Source organism: Anomaloglossus baeobatrachus, chromosome 1, assembly GCF_048569485.1.
Source record: "Anomaloglossus baeobatrachus isolate aAnoBae1 chromosome 1, aAnoBae1.hap1, whole genome shotgun sequence".
Classification (NCBI taxonomy): Eukaryota; Metazoa; Chordata; class Amphibia; order Anura; family Aromobatidae; genus Anomaloglossus; species Anomaloglossus baeobatrachus.
In genome coordinates, this window is record NC_134353.1 from 504,949,688 (window position 1) to 504,975,428 (window position 25,741).

Here is a 25,741-nt window from a genome sequence, read left to right on the forward strand (position 1 = left end):
CAGTGACTTGCAAAAGTATTCGGCCCCCTTGAATTTTTCAACCTTTTCCCACATTTCAGGCTTCAAACAAAATATAAAAATTGTAATTTTATGGTGAAGAATTAACAACAAGTGGGACACAATGGTGAAGTTGAACAAAATTTATTGCTTATTTTAAACGGTTGTAAAAAAGAATAAATTGAAAATTGGGGCGAGCAATATTATTCGGCCCCTTTACTTTCAGTGCAGCAAACTCACTCCAGAAGTTCATTGAGGATCTCTGAATGATCCAATGTTGCCCTAAATGACTGATGATGATAAATATAAGCCACCTGTGTGTAATGAAGTCTCCGTATAAATGCACCTGCTCTGTGATAGTCTCAGTGTTCTGGTTAAAAGCGCAGAGAGCATCATGAAGACCAAGGAACACAACAGGCAGGTCCGTGATACTGTTGTGAAGTTAAAAGCCGGATTTGGTTACAAAAAGATTTCCACAACTTTAAACATCCCAAGAACCACTGCGCAAGTGATCATATTGAAATGGAAGGAGTATCATACCACTGCAAATCTAGCAAGACCCCGCTGTCTATAAAAACTTTCATCTCAAACAAGGAGAAGACTGATCAGAGATGCAGCCAAGAGGCCCATGATCACTCTGGATGAACTGCAGAGATCTACAGCTGAGGTGGGAGAGTCTGTCCATAGGACAACAATCAGTTGTACACTGCACAAATCTGGCCTTTATGGAAGAGTGTCAAGGAGAAAGCCATTTCTCAAAGATATCCATAAAAAAAGTGCCATTTAAAGTACGTTTGGTGTAAAAGCAACACAGCTCATCACCCTGAACACACCTTCCCCACTGTCAAACATGGTGGTGGCAGCATCATGGTTTGGGCCTGCTTTTCTTCAGCAGGGAAAGGGAAGATGGTTAAAATTGATGGGAAGATGGGTGGAGCCAAATACAGGACCATTCTTGAAGAAAACCTGTTGGAGTCTGCAAAAGACCTGAGACTGGGACAGAGATTTGTCTTTCAACAAGACAATGATCCCAAACATAAAGCAAAATCTACAATGGAAAGGTTCACAAATAAACGTATCCAGGTGTTAGAATGGCCAAGTCAAAGTCCAGACCTGAAACCAATCAAGAATCTGTGGATAGAGCTGAAAACTGCTGTTCACAAACGCATCTCCATCCAACCTCACTCATCTCCAGCTGTTTGCAAAGGAAGAATGGGCAAAGAATTTCAGTCTCTCGATGTGAAAAACTGATAGGGACATACCCCAAGCGACTTGCAGCTGTAATCGCAGCAAAAGGTGGCGCTACAAAGTATTAACTTAAAGGGGACGAATAATATTGCACGCCCCAATTTTCAGTTATTTATTTTTTATAAAAGTTTAAAATAAGCAATACATTTTGTTCAACTTCACAATTGTGTCCCACTTGTTGTTGATTCTTCACCATAAAATTAACATTTTTAGCTTTATTTTTGAAGCTTGAAATGTGGGAAAAGGTTGAAAAATTCAAGGGGGACGAATACTTTCGCAAGACACTATATGTTAGGCAGAAGGAGAAAAGTGACTACAAATATAGAATTAAAAATCAGACAATGCTGACGATGCAACACATTTTCTGGTCAGCTAAAAAAAGTGAACTTGCATCCTGCAGACTGGTCATATGACTGAATCTTTCCTGGCTGGATCACTCTGGGGTTACAAAGGAAGTTGAAAAGATACACAATGAATAATAATTCTAGTAGAAAAGCAAAACATTCTTTATCATGGAGGAAGGATGACACGCGACAAAACAGTTAGATGAAGAGATACAAAGTTCAATTCTGTGAAATTAGCAATAGAAAAGAAAGGGTTTTCAAAGTTGTGTTCTATGAAGAGGTCCAGGATGTAATACACATCAAAGTGTCCACATGTGCGATTTTTGCCTGTACGGTCACAGGATCTGCTATATCATGTGACATCGCTGCTGACAAGACTGTTTTTTGTAAACCTGTAAGCATCTTAAGAATACCCATTTTAGCTTTCTAAAGCAAAGTGATTTTACAAAATTCACCCCAGTATCCGAAAAAAAAAACCCCTCTAAATGTCTTAATAAAGAGGGGTTTGCAGCAAATGGACATGCAAATTAGACCAACATCAGCCGAATGCAGCCATCTCTGTCAATCTAGTGTGTATGTGGACCTCCCAACACTCCGCGACATATAGTGTTATGGTAGATGAGGATCTGGACCAAGCCATTTATTCTTGATAAGGAAAAGCTACTGCCAAAGAAGCGTCTTTCAACTAATATAGAAGCATTTGGCAAGGGAGTACTCCTGTGTATGAAGGAGTCAGGAGAGGTAGCCGGTGACCACATGATTGGCTGAATGCACCCAGTGTATAAGGCCCTTAAGGGTAAGGCCACATGGGCATTAGTGCGAGTCAGTTGCATGACACTCGGCTCCTGCTCTGCTGGAGTGTAAGCAGAGTGTCATACCACTGTGATGTGATCTTGCGATCATAGCACAGCCGCGGAGGAGAGGGAAGGATTTATCTCCCTATCTCCTCCATTGTCAGCTGATGCGATTCTCGCACTGCACTTGCATTACACCAGTGTAATGCGAGTACAATGCGATGTTTCTCTCGCACCCATACACTTGTATGGGTGTGAGTGAAAATGAATCGGATTGCACCTGCAGCATGCTGCGATTGTTTTCTTGGTCCGATTACGGCTGACAGTGAACAAAAGAAAACCCCTGATGGGAGCGGCCCCAGAGTAACATGGGTCCAGGTGGAATACGATTTTTAATCACATTCCACTTGCTCCGTTTTTCTTGACGTGTGTGCTAGCCCTAAAGAAACATCTTGATGGCAATAAAAAAAAAAAAAAAAAAAACACACACAACAAAACTTTGTATTGATGGTAGTTCCCCCTTTAATAACACCTGTCCATTCACCCAAGTGGGGAGAAGATGCCTAGAATATGGAAAGCACTCAGACCACACAAGGCAAATCTGCAATACAAGTTAAAGGGGCTGTCCACTACTAGGACAACCTCTTCTCATTTCACAAGTGTCTCCAAATTAAAATAATATAGCTCATACTCCCCACCCCCTCCCGTTGCAGGCGCTTTTTTGGCTCACGTAAGCCTCGTGCCCAATCACAGCTGGCTTCTCCCCACCTTCAGATACATGAGTTAATGAGCAGGAAGTGAGCATTACAGTTGCCACTCACTTCCTGTTGATTACTCCTGCATCCAAAAGGTGGGGACAGAGAAGCCGGCAGATGTTTGTACGCGGGGCTCAGGTGAGCCGAAACCGCATCGGCACTGGAGGAAAAGTATGAGCTCTTATATTTTAATGGGGGGGGGGGGGGTTGGGGGAGGGGAATGAGAAGGGGTTGTCCTAATATTGGTCAACCCCTTTAAATAATCCTCACAGTGCAGATAGTAATTCTTATATCATTCTAAAATAAATACAGCATACAGATGCTCCAGACCAGACCTGGGCAAGGGGCAGCCCGCGGGCCACATCCGGCCCGCCTACTCTCTGTGACTGGCCCGCCCATCTTCAGCCGGTGCAGTGGAGCCGGGCTGCAGCGTGCCGAGCAGGGAGAGATCCTGCAGCTCCGCACAGTCAGTGCAGGCAGCGGAACTCCGGAATCTCTCCTCTGTTCCCTGTCGGCACTATCTTTGACGCGCGCGCTCTGACGTTGTCAGTACTGCGCTGCGTGTGTCATTTCAAAAGTTCCCGCCCGGCAGGAGAAGGAGCAGCACAGCGGGGGCCTGAAGAGAAGCAGCGGCGGGGACCCGCACAAGAACAGCAGCGGCGCCGTACAGGAGGAGCAGCACAGCGGGGGCCCCTCGCAGATCAGCATCGGCACAGCCAGGGCCCGTAGAAGAGAAGGAGCAGCTCAGCGGGAGGCCTGTACGGAGCTGCCCGAGGATGGGGACGATAAGAAGGGAGAGGTAAGTAGTGACTAATAAGCTGAGGAGGGGCAATGGGGGAGGGGGGACTGGTGACTAATACTGGGGGTGTAGTTTTACAGGTGTAGTATATGGTGATCTGTATATAGTGGTGTAGTATATGGGGGTATAGTGATGTAGTATATTACAGGTGTACTATATGGAGGTGTAGTATATTACAGGTGTACTATATGGGGGTGTAGTATATTACAGGTGTATTATATGGGGGTGTAGTATATTACAGGTGTAGTACATGAGGGGTGTAGTATATTACAGGTGTAGTATATAGGAGATAGTGATGTATATTACAGGTGTAGTATATAGGGGTGTAGTGATGTAGTATATTACAGGTGTAGTATATAGTGGTGTAGTATATTACAGGTGTATATGGGGGTGTAGTTTATTACAGGTGTAGTATATGGAGGGGGTGTAGTAATGTAGTATATTGGGTAGAACTGAGTTAATTATATTAGTCCGGCCCTCTAAACCAATCCCAATTTCTCATGCGGCCCCATGGGAAAATTAATTCCCCACCCCTGCTCTAGACATATGATAGATATTCTCTGGGCTTCTGGAGAACAGATTTCACATACAAACTAAGCTGTATCTCTATACATCAAGCAAGGGCTATAGTCAGACTATTAAACCCCCCAATCTAAAAACAGAGCATATACCAAACAATGCTCATAATCAAGAGGGGCTTTCAAACCCCCAAGGAAAAGGCTTGCTTTCATCATTTGCGTTTTTTAGGTCACCTGTCTGTCTTGTGGCATTTGCTGTATTTGTGCCAAATGTTCAAGACATTCGAGAATTTTGGGCAAAGCCAAAAATGGCTTTTAAAATCGGTTTTTACCATTTTTTTGTGACCTTGTAGGGTGGAACGTCACAAATAGCATAAAAATATCCGGTATACATAAATATGAAATAGATTACTCCAGGCAAACACACAGGATAGACTTCAAAAACAGGTGCAATGGAAGAAGAACAAGGCACAACGGGGGGGGGAGAGGGAAAAAAAAAAAAAAAAAAAAAAAACACGAATGCAAACATTTTTCATGCCCGAAATGTCACTCAAGTTCCCCCCCAAAACAAAGTACTAGAAGTAGACGTGCTCTAATCTACGGTAGTAAAATAAAATTAAAAAAAAAAAAAAAAAAAAAAAACCACACTCAGGAAACTGTGTGGCTTTTCTCATGTGACAATTGCCTCTACAATGTGTTCCTTCGGACACTCACACCCCACTACAAAAAAGGTACAACTTTCAGAGAGGATTTGTATTTGTTAGGACAGTTACTATTAAGTAGATGAGAAATTCAACAGCAGTTTGTAAAGGAGAAATTCAGTCTGTTCTATACCACATAGAAACCCACTGAATACAAATCACTCACATCTATACAAGACTGTGAAAATAAGCATTTACTACACTTAGCAAAGCGGTGTGAAAAACAACAACAACCGGACTATAGCTGTGGAATCCCGACGTGTGCATCTCTCTATATACTGGGCGCTTATTACCGTAAAGAGTTTAGGAAGAAATCACAAAGTGGCACTTACCAGCCATGAAAAATGTCTGCTTTATTTCTTTTATTAAAAATTACACAAGGAAAGCAGCGGTTGCAGGATTCAGCATGAATTAGACATTATAGCTAGGTATGTGTACAGCTATGTGCACTTTTTTTGTGTGCAGATTTTCTGCACAAAAAAAAAAAAAAAAAATCCCACTTGCTTGTCCCTGTCCCGACACTCACTGTCTGGAGCAGTGCCCACACCCCCTCAAATTATATTCAGGAGGCAGGGCGAGGAATCACTTACCCCTCCCTGGCAATCGGGTCCCTGTAATGCAATCACAGGGACCCGGTCGCTGCCATGGGAACTCTGGGTCATCAACATGACGACCCTGGGTTACTGAGCTACGGAAAGTGGACCATGCCAGATACATGGTGTGTGAGGCGAAGTGCGGCGATATAATCCACTGTAGTGATAAAGCATTGCGGAGGATTATAGGACAGGAGTAAAAAAAGAAAAAAAAAAAAAAAAAAGAATCAACATGCTGCTACTTTTTTTTTTTGCAACAAAATCGTCAAAGGGGAGAAAAGAAAAAAAAAAAAAAAAGCAGCAACATGTACACAGCAAGTCAGGATTCTCATACACTTTGCTGGGATGCGTGTTTTCCTTGCAGAATTGATCTTTTATTGATTAAAATCTGCAAAGAAAAAAAAAGCATGAAAAAAGCAACGTGTGCACATAGCCTTACTCTGAAGGGTAAGCTGGTAGGGAATGAGGCGTCTCAGAAGACTAGTATGCGGCAGGTCACCAGCAGAATCTGCCGGCCACACTCCCCTGTACGGACAGGTCTTCTCCTGGGGTGTGTATAAGGACAGACTGGACATTCTATGGAAATGGGGGCCGGTCTTTGGACTACTCTCTAACACTTTCTCTTAATATGAAAAGCCAAAATTGGAACTCATTACCTATCAAGTTAATCATAATTTACAAGTCACTAAGGGCTCAGAAAAACTACTTTTGGTAGTTGTGCTGAAAAGAAAGAAATGCGCTGCAAATTCACTTAAGGCTACTTTACACGCTGCGATATCGGTCTCGATATCGCTAGCGTGGGTACCCGCCCCCATCTGTTGTGCGACACGGGCAAATCGCTGCCCGTGCCGCACAACATTGCCCAGACCAGTCACACTACTTACCTGCCCGGCGACGTTTCTGTGACCGGCGAACCTCCTCCTTTCGAAGGGGACGGTTCGTTCAGCGTCACAGCGACGTCACAGTTAAGTCACTGAACCGCCACCCAATAGAAGCGGAGGGGCGGAGATGAGCGGGACGAACATCCTGCCCACCTCCTTCCCTCCGCATAGCGGCCGGGAGGCAGGTAAGGTGAGGTTCCTCGTTCCTGCGGTGTCACACGGAGCGATGTGTGCTGCCGCAGGAACGAGGAACAACCTCGTTACTGCGGCAGTAACGATTTTTAAGAATGGACCCCCATGTCACCGATGAGCAATTTTGCACGTTTTTGCAACGATGCAAAAATCGCTCATAGGTGTCACACGCAATGGCATCGCTAAAGCGACCGGATGTGCGTCACAAATTCCGTGACCCCAATGAATTCGCATTAGCGAGGTCGTAGCGTGTAAAGCCCCCTTAAGTCTGCTCCAAAGTCAGAAACATGCATGCATAACTATCCATTATACACTACTCACAAAAAAGTTAGGGATACCTGGGCTTAAAGATTAAAACTTAAGGGGAAAAAAAAAAAAAAACCAAAAAAACAAAAACGTATAAAGTTCACGCTTTAGTGCTATTTTATCGTGAGAGTAGAGCATTTAAGTAGAAGCATGCAATGGTGATTTCCTCATCACAAACTATTTATTGAAACAAAAGCCAACAATAGTGGATTCCATCCCTCAAAACATGTCAATAACTTGTCATGTGGCTTTCAGTATCAATTACAACTTAACGACTTCTCATGTTGTTCACAAGATGAGTTGTTGTCTGCTGAGGCATGGCATCCCACTCTTGAAGGGCGGCCCTTAGGTCATTGAGATTCTGGGATTCAGAGTTATGAGCCTCTATACAGCGACTAAGATGATCCCATTGGTTTTCTATAGGATTCAGGTCTGGAGAAAGTGCAGGACACTCCATTGGAAGCACCAGTCTGGAGCAGCCATTCCCTAATGATGAGACCTCAATGAGCTGGAGCATTGTCATCCATGAAGATGAAATTACAGGGGTTGGACAAAATAATGGAAACACCTAACGTTTTAGCATCATAAGCTTCGAACATGTTATAAACATGCAAACCGTGACATTTGTTAATGTTTTGTAGTTGATTATGTGTGTTATGTGATATGTGTATGTAAATTAACTGTTTGTTTTGTGGAATTGTAACAATATTGATGAGAACCTGATACCAATGAAATGACTATGTAAGGGGAATACATGGAATAGCAGAAACTGCTGTGTGAATACTGACATGAACAATTCAATAGCTATATGTAAGAATGAAATGTGAAAAATGGAACCCTCCCCATACACACCTATTGCCAATCCACATCGTATATATAGCCTGGGTCTCAGCTTCCCATACACGGTAGGTTTTTTAACTGCATGAGAGGACACACACAAGCTAGGGACCCCAACGTAGAGAAATACTTTGGCGTAGTGTTGGGGCTCTATTGCATTGATCAATTCAGTAGCTAAATTTCTCTTGATTCATATGTTCATGGCAGTAATGCAGGTTCCATTTTTCACATTTCATTCTTACATATAGCTATTGAATTTTTCATGTCAGTATTCACACAGCAGTTTCTGCTATTCCATGTATTCCCCTTCCATAGTCACTGGTGTGCATACCTTATCTCCCCATAGTGATGTTTTTTTAGGTTTTTGCACCCAGTTCAGACATAGAATGGTGTTCCAAACGTTATTTCTTATTTGATACCAATGAAAGACCGCTCGGATTTTCAAAGAGGTCAAATTGTTGGTGCTCGTATGGCAGGCGCTAGTGTAACAGAAAGTGCCCGAATGCTTAGCGTGTCAAGAGGTACTGTCTCCAAAGTAATGACTGCGTTTGAAAGAGAAGAAAATGTCCGCCGCAAAGCACAGGTCCAGCCGAAAGTCTAAGTTGACTGAGAGAGACCGTCCAACTCTAAAGCGAATTGTGAGAGAGCATCCCAAGACCACGGCTCCCAAAATCACTGCTGAGCTCAATTAACACCTACAGAACCCAGTTTCCACGAAAACTGTTTGTTGGGAGCTGCACAAATCTGGATTCCAGGGAAGAGCTGCAATTAGAAAACCGCTGCTCTCAATGACAAATGTGTCCAAGCGTTTAGGGTGGTGTAGAAACCTCCAGAATTGGTTCCTCGAGCAGTGAAAACATGTGCTGCAGAGGCACAATGACTGGATTAATGATGTTATTCAAGTAGTAGGGGCTTGTCACCAGGGCTGAAGAGTTGGAGTCTGAGTCCACTTTGGTGGAGTCATAGTTGGTATAAAATGGACCAACTCAGACTCCTGAAATATATAATAAATTGGGTACAGCGGTTCATGTCAGTATGTGATGAATATTTTTTCATGAGAATTTGGGAAAGTTATGAAATGTCCCAGAACAGACATTTATATTCCTGATGACAGAATCTAGGCTTTTAGATGACATGAATCTGTGCTGCACTTCAGCTCCATGATATAAGTAGAGATGTTACCATTTTACTACAGTAAACGTATCACAAACATGAGTTATGTACAGTTGAAACCAGAAGTTTACATACACTATCTAAAAAGACACATCTGCATGCTTTTCTCACTATCTAACATGAAATCAGAATAAACCTCTCCCGTTTTAGGTCACTTAGGAACCAAAATTATTTATATTTGCCAAATGCCAGAATAATGAGAGAAAGCGAGAGAAAGCCAAGAGAAAGAGAATATGTTTTAAGGCATTTAAGTTTTCATACATTAAGAGTACTGTCTTTTAAACATGGGTTTATTGGCAACATGTGAGTTACAGACACACCTGTGGATGTACTTTAATGCACACCTGAAACACACTGCTTCTTTGTGTAGCATAATGAGAAAGTCATGAGAAATCAGCCAACATCTCAAGAAGAGAATTGTGGACTTGCACAAATCTGGTTCATCCTTGGGTGCAATTTCCAGATGCCTGAAGGTGCCTCACTCATCTGTACAATTATACGCAAGTACAAACAAGATGGGAATGTCCAGCCATCATACCGCTCAGGAAGGAGAGGGGTTCTGTGTACCTGAGATTAACATGCTTTGATCAGACATGTGCATATCAACTCAAGAATAAAAGCAAAAGACCTTGTGAAGATGCTGGTGGAAGCTAGTAAGATTGTGTCGTTATCCACAGTGAAACGAGTACTGTATCAACATGGGCTGAAAGGGCCCTCTGCCAGGAGGAAGCCATTACTCCAAAAGAAACATAAAAAGCCAGATTAATGTTTGCAAATGCACACAAAGACCTTTATTTTTGGAGACATGTCCGGTGGTCTGACAAAATTAAAATTCAATTGTTTGGCTATGTTCACATGTGGTATCTTTTTGCCAGTGCATCAAAAACGCACTGTTTTTAACATGTTTTTCCCAATGCGTTTTTAAGTCAAATCTATTGACTGGAAGGACTCCAAAACGCTGCAAAAATAATTGACATGTTGCATCTTGGGTAAATCTTGGGTACATCTTCAAAAACGCTGCCAAGATGCAGCCATCAATAGATGCCCAGTGTGGACAGCAAAATAGAAATCTCAGACTTTTCAGAAAGAAGGAAATGCATGTATTTTGGTTCATCTTTGTGATGTCAAAAAACGCACCAAAGATACATCAAACGATGCCCTGTGTGAACTTAACCTTTGGCCATGATGACTAATGTTCCATTTGGAGTAAAAATGGAGACGCTTTGAAGCCTAAGAACACCATCCTAACTGTGAAACATGCGGGTGGCAGCATCATGTTATGGGGTTTGTTTTGCTGCAGGAGGGACTGGTACACTTCACAAAATAAATGGCATCAGGAGGAAAGAAGATTATGTGGCAATACTGAAGCAACATCTCAAGACATCAGCCGGGAACTTAAAGCTTGAGTGGAAATGGGTCTTCCAAATGGACAATGACATGAAGCATACTGCCAAACTGAAGTGACTTAAGGATAACAAAGTCAATGTTTTGGAGTGGCCATCACAAAGCCCTGATTGCTAATGTATGTAAAGCGCTATGGAATTAATCGTGCTATTTAAAGGGAACCTGTCATCAGAAATTTCGCCCAAAAGCTAAAAGATTCCCCCTCTGCAGCTCCTGGGCTGCATTCTAGGAAGGTCCCTGTTATTATTGTGCCCCATGTGAGACCAAAATAAAGCCTTTATAAAGTTCTACCTTTTTGTATGCAGCTTCTGTAAATCCGACACGGGGGCGGGCTCTCTGCCGTCCGTTATTCTGCCTCCTGGTCCTGTATGCCGCCCCCATCGCTCCTTTCCATATCTGATGCACCGCCCACTGCTCCAGCCATCCCCGTGCATGCCCAGTGCCAGTCTCACAGGACTGAGCACTGTGACTGCTGGTGATGTGTGCGCAGGCAAGTGATTATGGACGGGGCTGTGACTGTTATCAGCAAGTACCCGGCCATAATCTCGTGAGCGCGCAAACCTCTCCAGCGTCACACTGAGCTCAGTGTAGATGCTAGACTGTATGGGCTGCTTCCAGGGATGACGTCCCTTTGTCATGTGATAGTATTTCGAACACGCCCCTATCACATGACAAAGGGATGTCATCCCTGGAAGCAGCCCATACAGTCTAGCATCTACACTGAGCTCAGTGTGACGCTGGAGAGGTTTGCGCGCTCAAGAGATTATGGCCGGGTACTTGCTGATAACAGTCACAGCCCCGTCCATAATCACTTGCCTGCGCACACGTCACCAGCAGTCACAGTGCTCAGTCCTGTGAGACTGGCACTGGGCATGCGCGGGGATGGCTGGAGCAGTGGGCGGTGCATCAGATATGGAAAGGAGCGATGGGGGCGGCATACAGGACCAGGAGGCAGAATAACGGACGGCAGAGAGCCCGCCCCCGTGTCGGATTTACAGAAGCTGCATACAAAAAGGTAGAACTTTATAAAGGCTTTATTTTGGTCTCACATGGGGCACAATAATAACAGGGACCTTTCTAGAATGCAGCCCAGGAGCTGCAGAGGGGGAATCTTTTAGCTTTTGGGCGAAATTTCTGATGACAGGTTCCCTTTAAGTGAATAAATATGATATATTATCTCAATCCAATTAAATTTATGGGCAAAGCTGAAAAGGCAGATGCAAGCAAGGCAACCTACACATGGCTCACTTACACCAGTTCTGTGAGGGGGAATGGGCCCAAATTCCTACCAACTATTGTGAGACGCTTATGGAAGGAGATCCAAAACATATGACCCAAGTCATACAGTTTAAGGGCAGTGGTGCCAAATACTAATGTAATGTATGTAAACTTTTGACTTTGCAGAAAGTAATAAAAATGTCTGAAAACATTCTCTCTCTCATTCTGGCATTTGGCAAATATAAAATATAAAGCTGACTGTATGTATGTATGTCCGCTAAAGGAATTTCCACCGTTGCATTTATAATCACGAAACCTTGCACAGACACCCTATGTGGCTCAGGGAACGTCATAGACTATGTTTTGAGAGGAAAATTTAACCCCGCGCTTTACAGTTACTCTCCAAAATCCTGCCTCCATTAAAATTAATGGAGCTGCGAGCTAAAAATTATTAATAGCAGCGAGCGAGAGCGAGAGATTACGCCAGGCTGGTTTCTGGGCATGCTCAGTAGAGCAAGCAGGATCCTGTCTATCAGCATGCAAGCGTTCACATGCGTTTGTGTGCTGTTTAGTCAGGATCCAGCGACTTGCAGTATTTGGACGCAGCTCAAAAACGCTACAAGTAGCGGTTTTGAAAAAAGTTAAAAAAACTGCAACTCGCTGGATCCTTACTATAAGGCCCGTTTCACACGTCAGTGAAAAAACTGACGTTTTTCACTGGCGTGTAAAACACGCACATGTCCCTCCGTGTGGCGTGAATCACGGCACACGTGGGTTGTCCAAGTGCAATCCGGGCTCCGTTCTCCGTGGCCCGTGATTGCACTTAGAGATTAACTCACCTGTGCGCGCTCCCGCTCTCCATGGTGCTGAACGCTCCCGCGGTGCAGCATCCGGCCGGCGCTGACCCCCGCAGCAGCTGCTTCCGGGTCGGCTGTGTCGTGCATCATGAATATGCGCGACAGTAATGAGCCGGCTCAGAAGCAGCAGGCTGCACGGGCTGCAGAGGACATCGCTGGAGCCGGGTGAGTAAAAATGATTTTTATTTTATAAGCACGTTTTTTTTCTGGCACGTGTTTCACGGATCACACCACTGCGTGGTCCGTGGGACATCAGTGATGCCAGAAAAAAATGGACATGTCTCCGTGCGGCAATTACGAACACGCGGGTACGCCGCACGGAGACACGTGCAGTGAAAAAAAAAAAAAAAAATCTGATGTGTGAGCAGACCCATTCATTATAATGTGTCTGCGTATGTCAGTGATTCTGGTACGTAGAAAAAAAAAAAAAAAAAAAAAAAAAAAAAGCACAAACGTATCAGAATCACTGACGTGTGAAACAGGCCTTAATGCACGCAAACGCATGTTGACGCGAGTCCATTGCAAATGCATTGAAATGAAAACGCATTTGCACTGGATCAGTTTTTGCATTAAAAAAAAAAAAATGTTCGTGACGCATGTTAAAAAAAAAAAAAAAAAAAAAAAAAAAAAAAAAAAAAAAAAAAACGTAGTGTGAAAGCAGCCTAAACATGATTTTCACGAGCCAGCATCACCGTCAGCTAATGAAAATCTTGTGCATGTGTGTGGCTCATTTCAGCAACGACATTGTGTCTCAAGAGCCGGGTGCATGCGTCCAAGCTTCAGAGAGGCGCACTGTGCATGATCATTCATGCAGAAGCTGTTCTTCTGATTATGCGCAGTGCGCCTCTCTGGGAAGCACACACCCGTCTTCTGTAGCACACCAACATTGCCTAAATAAGCCGCACGTATGGCCAAGATTTCGAGGAGCCGGTGGTAATGTCAGCTCATGGAAATCATATCATGCCCACAGGGGCGTGATAACAGAGAGAGTGCCGACTAGTCTGGGGAAGCAACACCCCTTCAACTAGTCACAGGCCTAATTAGTCTAGGGAAAGCGAGATTATGGCTATGTGCGCACTAGAAAAGTGATTTTTCTCAAGAAAATTTCTTGAGACACTTCTGGGAGTTGAAGATTACCGCACCTGCGGTAAAAAGAAAAACGCACCAAAACCGCGGGAAAACGCATGCGTTTTTGCCGCGAATTTTCCGCAGGTTGGTCCCTGCGGTTTTTTGTGCTGAACTGCAATAAAGAATAGAGAGAGAGATAGACAGATAATGGATAGAGGGAAAGATGAATAGATAGATAGATGAGAAAGACCTACCGTATATAATGTCCCACCCCCCTGCATATTCTAATATGGCACACTTTAGTGACTTTCATGTGGCACTAAAGGGTGCCTAGCCTTGTATTTAGCCAAAAAAAAAAAAGGACGTGAGGTCCCCCCCATCTTTTGTAGCCAGCTAGGGTAAAGCAGACGGCTGCAGCCTGTAGACCACAGCTGGCAGCTTCACCTTGGCTGGTAATCCAAAACAGAGGGCACCCCACGCTGTTATTTTACATTAAATAAATAATTTAAAACAAAAACGTGGGGTCCCCCCCAAATTGCATCACCAGCCAAGGTAAAGCGGACAGCTGTGGTCTGGTATTCTCAGACTATATATCAGAGAATATATGGGGTTGATGCCAGATGTGTAATGTCACCTGGCATCAAGCCCTGGAGTTAGTGATCTCACGCGTCTATCAGATACCCAACATCACCAACCCAGTCAGTAAGAAATAAAAAATAGAGAACAAAAAAAGTTTTATTTGAAAAAACACTCCCCACATTCCCGCTTTCACCAATTTATTGGCAAGAACAATCAAATCCGGGTCCGGCGTAATCCAATAAAGGGGGGGGAGGGGGTGCCACGACGATCCATACCATAGTCATTGTCCCAGTCAATGAAGAACAGAATGTTCCCCATTGGCTGGGAGAGTAATGCGGTGACCTGAGCTAAACATCAATAGGTCAGTCCAGGTCACTGCAGGGAATGCCGAGCGCTGCAATCAGGAGGTTAGATGAGATCATTACCTGCTGTGATGATCTCCTGCAGTCCTGCCATCAGCGCTGTCACTGCCTTCTATGCCCGCCGCGTTCTCAGCAGTATCGCGAGAGCCCGTGACGTCACCGCCAGTGTCTCGGGCATAGACGGCGGTGACGTCAGGAGGCAGGAGATCGTCACAGCAGGTAATGATCTCATGTCACCTCCTGACAGCAGCGCTCGGCATCCCCGCGGCTGCACGCACTGCGGACTGACACTGCAGGGCGGGCAGCCGCGGGGCTGGCAGGGAGCAGGACACAGACTGCACGGGCACCTGGAGGTCACACGGAAGTGCTTCTGTGCGGTGTCCAGGGAGTGTGACGTGTGTGTTTACTCTGCTCCGCTTCCTCTTCTATCATAATGACATCACTTCCTGCAAAACCGCAGGCAGCGATGAGCATTACCGCAGGTAAATCGCGACTATACCGGGGGTATACCTCACATCATTTGCTACATGCCGTATACCCCCGGAATTTCGCGATTACATTACAGTGAATGGAGTGAAATACCGGGGGTATAACGCAGGTACCTGCGGAAAAGCAGCAACATGCACATTTTCTCAAGAAATTTTCTCAAGAAAAAATTGTCACAAAGAATTTTCTTGAGAAAAAAAAACGCAGTGTGCGCACAGCTATTTTTTTTTCCCCATAGGTTTTGCTGGGAAATGTCTGCAGAAAGATCACAAGCATTTCTCAAGAAATTTCCGCAGCAAAACCGCGGGTAAAAACGCCTAGCGCGCACAGGGCCTTATACAGTTTTTTTTAAGCATTGATTTAAGTCAATAGCATTATACAGGGCTGGCTAGGGAGGGAATTTTGGCATACACACGTGAATGCTGCTGGGTTGGAGGGCATAGGGGACCTGACAGGTTCCCCTTAAAAGCACCACTCCAGTGAGGGGGGGGGGGTTAGAGAAAAGAAAAACAAACGCCCAATTCTGCTGCCCAAACAACAGGTTTCAGTTTAATCACCAATCATTCTGGTTTGGTGACCTAAATATAGTTAATCAGGAGACGAGCAAAAGGTTTTGTTACCTGTGGGAGTTTCAGAGCATCCAAAACCTCTTACTTGCCGATAAGGCTGGTTTCACACTACGTTTATTTAACATCCGTCCATAACGTTTTTTTGCTGCAAAAGCGGATCCTGCTTTTACAGCAAAAAACGCATGCAAACGCATGTCTTATTTTGCAGGATCCGGTCACTGGATGTTTAGGGGCAGGCATTGGAGTCATGTGATCGGGAGTGAGGGGAACTAAACGTGCCAGACTGGGAGCCGGCATCTGACAGCTGCGAGGCTCGTAACCAAGGTAAACATCGGGTATTTACTTTGGTTACAAGCGTCTGCAGCTGCTAGGAGCCGGCTGCCTGCACACGTTACCAACGTAAACATCGGGTAACTAAGAGAAGTGGTTACCCGATGTTTACCTTGGTTACGAGTGTCCGCAGCTCTCAGGTGGGGGAGAGGGAGGGGGAGAGACAGAGAGAGAGGGAGGAGAGAGACAGACTGATCACGGAGGCTGGCTTCTGGGCATGCTCAGTAGAGCAAGCAGGATCCTGTCTATCAGCATGCCAGCGTTCACATGCGTTTGCTGTTTAGTCAGGATCCAGCAATTTGCAGAAGTTGGACGCAGCTCAAAAACGCTACAAGTAATATTTTTGAAAGATGTTAAAAAACTGCAAGTCGCTGGATCCTCACTATAACGCACGCAAACGCAGGTGAACGCATGTTAACGCGAGTCCATTGCAAATGCATTGAAATGAAAACGCATTTGCACTGGATCCGTTTCTGCGTTAAAAAAACGTTCAGGACGGATGTTAAATAAACGTAGTGTGAAAGCAGCCTAAGACGATCCGTTTTACATCCATGGAGTTAAATAATAAGCTTGATTTCAAAATATCCATGTGCTTTAGTGACCTTGTCCGCACCAAAAGAAGCATTGTGGCCAAAAAAAGTCAGTAGGCCAAAATTTGTGTCATATACCACTAAAGATAGGCAGTGATTGCCAGCAGCAGTAAAAAAGCGCAAAAATATAGTGTCTTATAAGATGATTCCAGTGTGAAAAAACTGTAAAAAGGAGCTCACCTTCAGCAGCTGTATAACTCACAACTGACTGCAGGAACCTGAACGCCACGGATGCTGAGGCACCACGGGGAGAAGAGGATGACCACTGGATGGACCAGGAAAGCTGCTGCTCTTACGAGAGGATGAAAAAGCCCACAGTGTATTGGCAGCGATTTTTATGTCAACGTGTTTCGGAGAGAAACCCCTCTCATTCAGGAAGAATCACATCATGTGACCAAAGAAGAGAGTTTCTCATCAAAACAAAACTCGCTGACAATACACTCTGGAGCTGCACCTTTCCTTGTCTATTCAATGATCAGCCCATTTACCTCCAATGGATCATCCATCTTATCACCCATGAGAAGAGAGCCGTCCAATCACATAAAGGAGAAGTTTAGGCTCGGTTCACGCCTTTTGCAGTAAGCCCTAGTCCAGCCCTTTAGGCTCAGTTCACACCTTTTGCAGTAAGCCCTAGTCCAGCCCTTTAGGCTCAGTTCACACCTTTTGCAGTAAGCCCTAGTCCAGCCCTTTAGGCTCAGTTCACACCTTTTCCAGTAAGCCCTAGTCCAGCCCTTTAGGCTCAGTTCACACCTTTTGCAGTAAGCCCTAGTCCAGCCCTTTTAGGCTCAGTTCACACCTTTTGCAGTAAGCCCTAGTCCAGCCCTTTTAGGCTCAGTTCACACCTTTTGCAGTAAGCCCTAGTCCAGCCCTTTTAGGCTCAGTTCACACCTTTTGCAGTAAGCCCTAGTCCAGCCCTTTAGGCTCAGTTCACATCTTTTGCAGTAAGCCCTAGTCCAGCCCTTTAGGCTCCGTTCACACCTTTTGCAGTAAGCCCTAGTCCAGCCCTTTAGGCTCAGTTCACACCTATTCCAATAAGCCCTAGTCCAGCCCTTTAGGCTCAGTTCACACCTTTTGCAGTAAGCCCTAGTCCAGCCCTTTAGGCTCAGTTCACACCTTTTGCAGTAAGCCCTAGTCCAGCCCTTTAGGCTCAGTTCACACCTTTTGCAGTAAGCCCTAGTCCAGCCCTTTAGGCTCAGTTCACACCTATTCCAATAAGCCCTAGTCCAGCCCTTTAGGCTCAGTTCACGCCTTTTCCAGTAAGCCCTAGTCCAGCCCTTTAGGCTCAGTTCACACCTTTTGCAGTAAGCCCTAGTCCAGCCCTTTAGGCTCAGTTTACACCTTTTGCAGTAAGCCCTAGTCCAGCCCTTTAGGCTCAGTTCACACCTTTTGCAGTAAGCCCTAGTCCAGCCCTTTAGGCTCAGTTCACACCTTTTGCAATAAGCCCTAGTCCAGCCCTTTAGGCTCAGTTCACACCTTTTGCAATAAGCCCTAGTCCATCCCTTTAGGCTCAGTTCACACCTATTCTAATAAGCATTCCTCAGCCCCTTAGGCTCAGTTCATTCCTTTTGCAGTAAGCCTCAGACCACCCCTTTATGTATGATACCTAGATATTTTGGGGTCACCCGATTTCGCATGAGTGGGGTACTCTAGGTCAGTCATAATAAGGAGACTCTAAAGGAAGAGGCCCCCTTTAACTCTCATTTAGAAAGCAAGGACCCTGACAACTGCCCCCATCCCCACATGATCCATGCAGTGCCCTCTTACCTTGTCACCTATACTGCTGGGCTCGGTGTGGACGAGTTCCGGGCTAGGGGTGTCACTGACCTCTAGCCCACAGCCTGCTGCATCGTCTTCAGCCCCAGGAGAGCAGCTCAGAGGGTGCTTGATATCATGTAGGGACTTCTGTCCAGACGAAGGCAAAGACTTGGGAGTACTCGAGCCTGACATGATGACTGCAGCCTGCCCTCAGCACCAGGGAGCCATTGCCACCGAGCCCGAAGCTAATAACAGGGTGTTCACCACAAAGGTGGAAAACGGGGCGGGCGGCGGAGGTTACACAATATTAATGAGGTGAGGAGCTGACATCGTGCATGCAGCCCACGGGACAGCTCAATGCTTCTTCTCAGGCTGCCCCCTCATCATTGCCACTCCTGCCTGAGAGCTGAGGGGCCACGGAGAAGACACTGGCATCCAGCTGTGGGCCGCCCCTAATAATGGACGGAGTCCTGGGTGAGCCCTGCTCGGCCACTTCCACCTTCTCACAGACTCCTCCTTTTTCGCTTTCTCTCTCTTTTTTCTTTCATCCCGGTTTTATCACCCTCCCACTCTCCGTGACTAAGAGGAAGTTAACCCTCAGCCATGGCTCAGGAAGTGCTCTGCTACAGGAAGCTAGAGCCACAGCGGTGCACGGCCCGAGAGGGGGCAGTACACGCGGATACGGGGGGCTGTGCACGCGGATACAGGGGCAGTACACATGGATACGGGGGGCTGTGCACACTGACACTGGGGATCTGTGCATGCAGATACAGGGGCAGTACACACTGATACTGGGGTCTGTGCATGCAGATACAGGGGCAGTACACACTGATACTGGGGTCTGTGCATGCAGATACAGGGGCAGTACACACTGATACTGGGGTCTGTGCATGCAGATACAGGGGCAGTACACACTGATACTGGGGTCTGTGCATGCAGATACAGGGGCAGTACACACTGATACTGGGGTCTGTTGTGCACACTCATACTGGGAGCAGTACTCACTAATACTGGGGATAGTGCACACTAATAATGGGGGTCTGTGCACGCAGATACAAGGGCAGTACACACTGATAATGGGGTCTGTGCATACGGATACAGGGGCAGTACACACTGATACTGGGGTCTGTACATACTGATACTGGGGTCTCTACATACTGATACAGGGGACAGTACACACTGTTACTGGGTTCTGTTGTGCACACTGATACTGGGGGCAGTACACACTAACACTGGGGGTCTTTGCACGCAGATACAGGGGCAGTACACATTGATGCTGGGTTCTGTGCACGCTGATGCTGGGTTCTGTGCACGCTGATGCTGGGGTCTGTGCACGCTGATGCTGGGTTCTGTGCACGCTGATGCTGGGGTCTGTGCACGCTGATGCTGGGTTCTGTGCACGCTGATGCTGGGGTCTGTGCACGCTGATGCTGGGGTCTGTGCACGCTGATGCTGGGTTCTGTGCACGCTGATGCTGGGTTCTGTGCACGCTGATGCTGGGGTCTGTGCACGCTGATGCTGGGGTCTGTGCACGCTGATGCTGGGGTCTGTGCACGCTGATGCTGGGGTCTGTGCACGCTGATGCTGGGGTCTGTGCACGCTGATGCTGGGGTCTGTGCACGCTGATGCTGGGGTCTGTGCACGCTGATGCTGGGGTCTGTGCACGCGGATACGGGGGTCTGTGCACGCGGATACGGGGGTCTGTGCACGCGGATACGGGGGTCTGTGCACGCGGATACGGGGGTCTGTGCACGCGGATACTGGGGTCTGTGCACGCGGATACTGGGGTCTGTGCACGCGGATACGGGGGTCTGTGCACGCGGATACGGGGGTCTGTGCACGCGGATGCTGGGGTCTGTGCACGCTGATGCTGGGGTCTGTGCACGCTGATGCTGGGGTCTGTGCACGCTGATGCTGGGGTCTGTGCACGCTGATGCTGGGGTCTGTGCACGCTGATGCTGGGGTCTGTGCACGCTGATGCTGGGGTCTGTGCACGCGGATACGGGGGTCTGTGCACGCGGATACGGGGGTCTGTGCACGCGGATACGGGGGTCTGTGCACGCGGATACGGGGGTCTGTGCACGCGGATACGGGGGTCTGTGCACGCGGATACGGGGGTCTGTGCACGCGGATACGGGGGTCTGTGCACGCGGATACGGGGGTCTGTGCACGCGGATACGGGGGTCTGTGCACGCGGATACGGGGGTCTGTGCACGCGGATACGGGGGTCTGTGCACGCGGATACGGGGGGCAGTACACACAGATATGGGGGCAGTACACTTTGATAGGGGGGCCAGTGCTCACAGGTGTAGGGAATATGTGGTCAGTACAAATGGATATTGGTGTCAGTAACCATGGGTATGAAGGATATGGGGGTTAGTGCGTACGGTTCTAGGAATCAGTACACGGATGTGGGAGATCAGTACACAGGGATGTGGAGGTCAGTACACGGATACGGGGGGCAGTACACACTGATACTGGGGTCTGTGCATACGGATATGGGGTTCAGTACACTCAGATGGGGGGGGCAGAGCACACAGTGTGGGGGATATGGGGTCAGTTCATATGGCTATGGGGTCAGTACACATTGATATGGGGGTCATAGCACGCGGATATGGGGGGGGGCAAGGCACATAGATATGGGTGTCAGTGGATATGGGAATCAGTGCATGTGGATATAGTCAGTACACAGATGTGGGGGATATGGGGTCAGTACACACGAGTGTGATGGGGTCATTGCCCACTGATATAGGGGGGGGGGGAGTCTGTGCGTGCAGATATGGGGGGTCCTTGCACACTGATACGGGGGCTGGTGCAAAGACAGGAGGTCGTTAAACCCAAACAGGGTCATACCCTCAGACAGGTGGTCGGTCAATACACACATCCAGACACATGGATGGGAATCCTACACGTGAACAGACAAGGGGTCAGTCAGTACACACAGACCCAGATAGGTGGGGGGCCAGTACACCCAAACAGACGGGGGTCATACGCTCGCACAGGTAGTCAGCCAGTACACACATCCAGTCATTACAGACAGACACATGGAGGTCATACATAGAGACAAGGGGTCAGTCAGTACATACACACCCAGAAAACGGGGTCAGGACAGTCGATGGCGCCAAGACACCTATACCCAGACGGCTGGGGGTCAGGACACAATTACATTTTTAAGATATGATTTGCTGCATTTCTGCACTAAAAACAAAAATCCTGAAAACACTAAATTGAACTACTACTGTTCTGTATTTTCATGTGGACAGCGTTTGAAAAAACAGTGCGTACGCTATGGAGGGACATGACAATTGTTTCTGTACCCCCCAAAAGCAGCAAGATGGCCTCATGACAGGCGTTCTTAACCACCTAATCCTGCAATTGGTCGCCACTACAATGCACAAAAGTATTACAATATATTGTCAAATTAATGACCATCACAACAACACCATACAGTTACTATGACAACACCGTTTTCATTCTGCAGTCCTGACACCCAGGGTTGGGGAGGATAGATGGGTTATGCTTGGGCTTGTCATTAGTTTCACATCACTAGTCTTCAATGCCCTCTCCTCGGTGAATCGGTTATTTTGCTATCCTAGGTGGATCATGTGGTGGCCACAGACAGGCAGGATCCAGGTGTCAGAGTGTCTCAGCAGACACGTGAGCGAGGACACCGATATTGTGAGTGTGCCGCTGGGTTTCTTCAGAGTCACACCAGCGTTTTCTATTTCAGCACTGGAGTGGCTCTTTAAATGTAAGTCCCCTGCCCCTAGTCTTGTACTCACCTTCCGGCAGCGTAAGCTTTTTCCACCGCTGCTCCGTTCAGTATCCGGCAATTTGTGGCCTGCCGGCAGCTCCGGTGTTTTGTGTAGAGCGCCAGACGTCACAACTCAATACAAGTCTGAGAGCCTCAGGCTGCTTTCACATCAGCGGTTTTTTGCCTGACGGCAAAAAAACGCAAAACGCATAAGGCTATGTGCCCATGCTGCGGATTTTGCGCGTATTTTGCCGCAGATTTACCGCGGATTTCCCGAAAATCTGCAGCAGCGGCACTTCCAAGCCATTTCAATGGCATTTTGGAAATGCTGTGTCCATGCTGCAGATTTTTCCGCTGCGGATTTGCCGCGGATTTTGATGCGGAAAAATCTGCAGCATGTCAATTATTTGTTGCGGATTTTGGGTATAGAATGGGGAAAAAAAAAAAAAGAAATCCGCATCAAAATCCGCGGCAAATCCGCGGGTGCGGATTTGCCGCGAAAGTCGCGGATTTTCATGCAGAAAAATCCGCAGGTACATTCTACCGTGGACACATAGCCTTATACTGGATCCTTTACAATTGCGTTGTCATTTCAATGCATTTGCAATGGAATCGCGGCAATATGCGGTGACTTGTGGTTGTGTGCGGCACAGACTGGATCCATTGTGTTGCGGTATTTTAGGCATGCAAACGCAAGTGTTATTTTACAGGATCCTTTCACTTGCAGTTTATAGGCGGGCATTGGAGTTATGTGATCAGTAGTCAGTGGAACTCCGCGAGAGAGGCTGCTTTCACACATCTGATTTTTGCAGTTCGGCTCAATCCGGCTCAAAAAGCTATGCAAAGGATGCGGCGAAAAAAATTTAATCCGTTGCATAAGTTTTTCCATGCGACCCATCCGTTTTTTGACGGATGTGGCTTGATACTGAGCATGCGCATCCGGCGTCCATAGGCTTGCATTGTAAATCGCACTGCATCCGGCGCGATGCGGTTTTTTAGCCGCACAAAAAAACGTTACATCCGGCCGCCGCATGGGCTAAATATGCCACATCCAGCAAAAGCCGGACGCAACGCAAGGCCATTCGGCACAATACGGCGCTAATGCAAGTCTATGCGAAAAAAACGCAACCGGCGGCAAAAAAAACCCGGTTGCGTTTTTTCTGCAAAGCGCCGTATTGTGCCGCTCAGCAAAAAATGGATGTGTAAAAGCAGCCAGAGGGAGAGAGAGAATCACGCCACGCTGGTTTCTGGGCATGCTCAGTAGCGCAAACAGGATCCTGTCAATCAGCATACCACTGTTCACATGCGTTTGCGTGCGATGCAGTCAGGATCCAGCAATATGCAGTATTTGGATACAGCTCAAAAATGCTACAAGTAGCGTTTTTTAAAAAAGGTAAAAAAACGCAAACCAACGGATGCAGTATATGACGCATGCAAGCACATGCAAACACATCTTACCGCGATTTCATTGAAAATACATTGAAATGACAACGCATTTGTCAAGGATCCGGTTACATGCGTTTGCCGTTTTTATGATGTTCGTCAAAAAACGCTGATGTGAAAGCAGCCTTACCGAGTTTCAAAAAATGCTACTTGTTGCGTTTTTGACCTTTGTCAAAATACTGCATCTCACTGGATCCAATGCATTGCGGCGGTACCTGCAATGTATTTCAATGGGCGCCGGTTCCTGCTGTACCGGAAGTCGCCGGATCCTGATAGACAGGATCCTGTTTTCTGTACTGAGCATGCCCAGAAAGCAGCCGCCATAGTCAGTACAGAAATTTCCCTCTGACCGGTTTCAGACGTCCGTGTTTTATCAGGTACAAGCCATACACATGGTTATGGTCATACGTGTGACACGTACTGGAGAAAACACTTGTCTGTGAAATAAAAATCCTTTATATTCACCTGTATCCAGCAATGCTGTCTTCAGCTCTGCTGCCTCCCGCTTCTGACCCCCGCTCATTATACTCACTGAATATTCACTGCCCAAGGATCTGGAAGCAGGAGCATGGCAGGGACAGCGCTGGGACAGGTGAGTATACAGCAAGCAGTGTGTGCAGTGACGTCCTAGATGTCATTGGCGTTCCCAATGAACTCTGATGACATCCTGATGAGACCCCCGCGCTACAGCGAGTGTCAGGAGGGTGACTTCACGAGTTCATTGAGTTCATCGGGAGCTATTATGAGTCCCCGATGCTGGACTCACGATGCTCCGACTTCCAGGTCCTCACTACACCTACACACACACACACACATCAGACACACATGGATGCACTGAGCACATGCACACACATAGCGCACAAGCATGTATACACTGAACATAGACACACATACTGTATGTCTTCACACACACACACACTGCTGGATACTCGCCTGTTCCCAGCGATGTGGTCCCCGGCACTGAAGTCCCCAGTGCTGCTCCTACTTCCAGCTCTTCAGTGCAGTGAATATTCAGTGAGTATAATGAACGGCGGTAAGTAGCGGGAGGCAGCAGACGGACGTCTGAAACCAGCCTCTCTCTCTCCAGAAGACCAGGATCGTGGAGGAGTGAGAGGGCGTAATAAAGATAGAGTCCCTAAGTGTGTCTGTGTATTTATTTCTAATAAAGTTTTTTTTCTCTGTGTGATGTCTTTTTTTTTTTTTTTTTAACCCTTTATAGTTGATTCTTAATGGTGGGTCAAACTTGGCCTGACATTAAGAATCTTGGGCTTTATACCAGCTGGTAACACAAAGCTGGTATTAACCCCTTATTACCAAGCGTGCCACCCTGCACCAGGGCCGCAGAGTAGTTGGATACAGCAACAGAAGATGGCGCTTCTATGAAAGCGCCATTTTCTGGGGCGGCTGCAGACTGCAATTCGCAGTGGGAGGGCCCTTAAAGCTTATGCCACCCATCGCTGCGGATTCCAATCCCCAGCTGCCTAGTTGTACCTGGCTGGACACGAAAATTGCGCGAAGCCCACGTCATTTTTTTTTTAATTATTTCATGAAATTCATGAAATAATTAAAAAAGGGCCTCCCCATATTTTTGGTAACCAGCTGGGTACAAATAGGCAGCTGGGGGTTGGAGGCAGCCCCTACTTTCCTGCAGTACCTGGTTAGCATACAAAAATAGGGCAAAGCCCAGATAATTTTTTTTTTTTTAGTTTTTGGGCAAAAACGTAAAAAAAGGGCTTCCCTGGATTTTACATTGCCAGTGAAGGTAATATCAAGCAGATTACTTGTTCTGTGTCCCCCTGCATACATCACAGCATGTGCAGGCTGTGAGGTCAGCTGAGTTTGGCCGGCACTTGAGTCAGCTGATCTGAACTTATCTGACCTTATCTGACCTCACACCCCACACACGCTGCGATGTATGCAGGGTGTCACAGAATAAGTAATCGGCCGACACTGGAGTCAGCTGATCTGATTACTTGTTTTGTGAGTTCAGCTGAATTCAGATCAGCTGACTCTAGTGCCTGCCAAATTCAGCTGACCTCACAGCCCGCACACGCTGCGATGTATGCAGGGGGACACAGAACAAGTAATCGGCTGACACTGGAGTCCTCAGCTGATCTGAATTCAGCTGACCCCTGACCACACAGCCTGCACACGATCACACGTGATCGCCAGCAAGCAGTGACTGCTG

At 46.8% G+C, this 25,741-nt stretch overlaps 1 protein-coding gene across 1 annotated transcript in view; it reads right to left on the reverse strand.

The window, feature by feature from the left end:
* SNX30 (sorting nexin family member 30) overlaps nt 1-18,965 on the reverse strand; it is an 88,135-nt gene extending 69,170 nt beyond the window's left edge. The window contains exon 1 of the mRNA XM_075315948.1: nt 18,366-18,965. Within this exon, the coding sequence (XP_075172063.1) occupies nt 18,366-18,548 (183 nt within the window). The 5' untranslated portion in view covers nt 18,549-18,965. The remainder of the gene's footprint in view (nt 1-18,365) is intronic.
* Between the last annotated feature and the right edge of the window lie 6,776 nt (nt 18,966-25,741).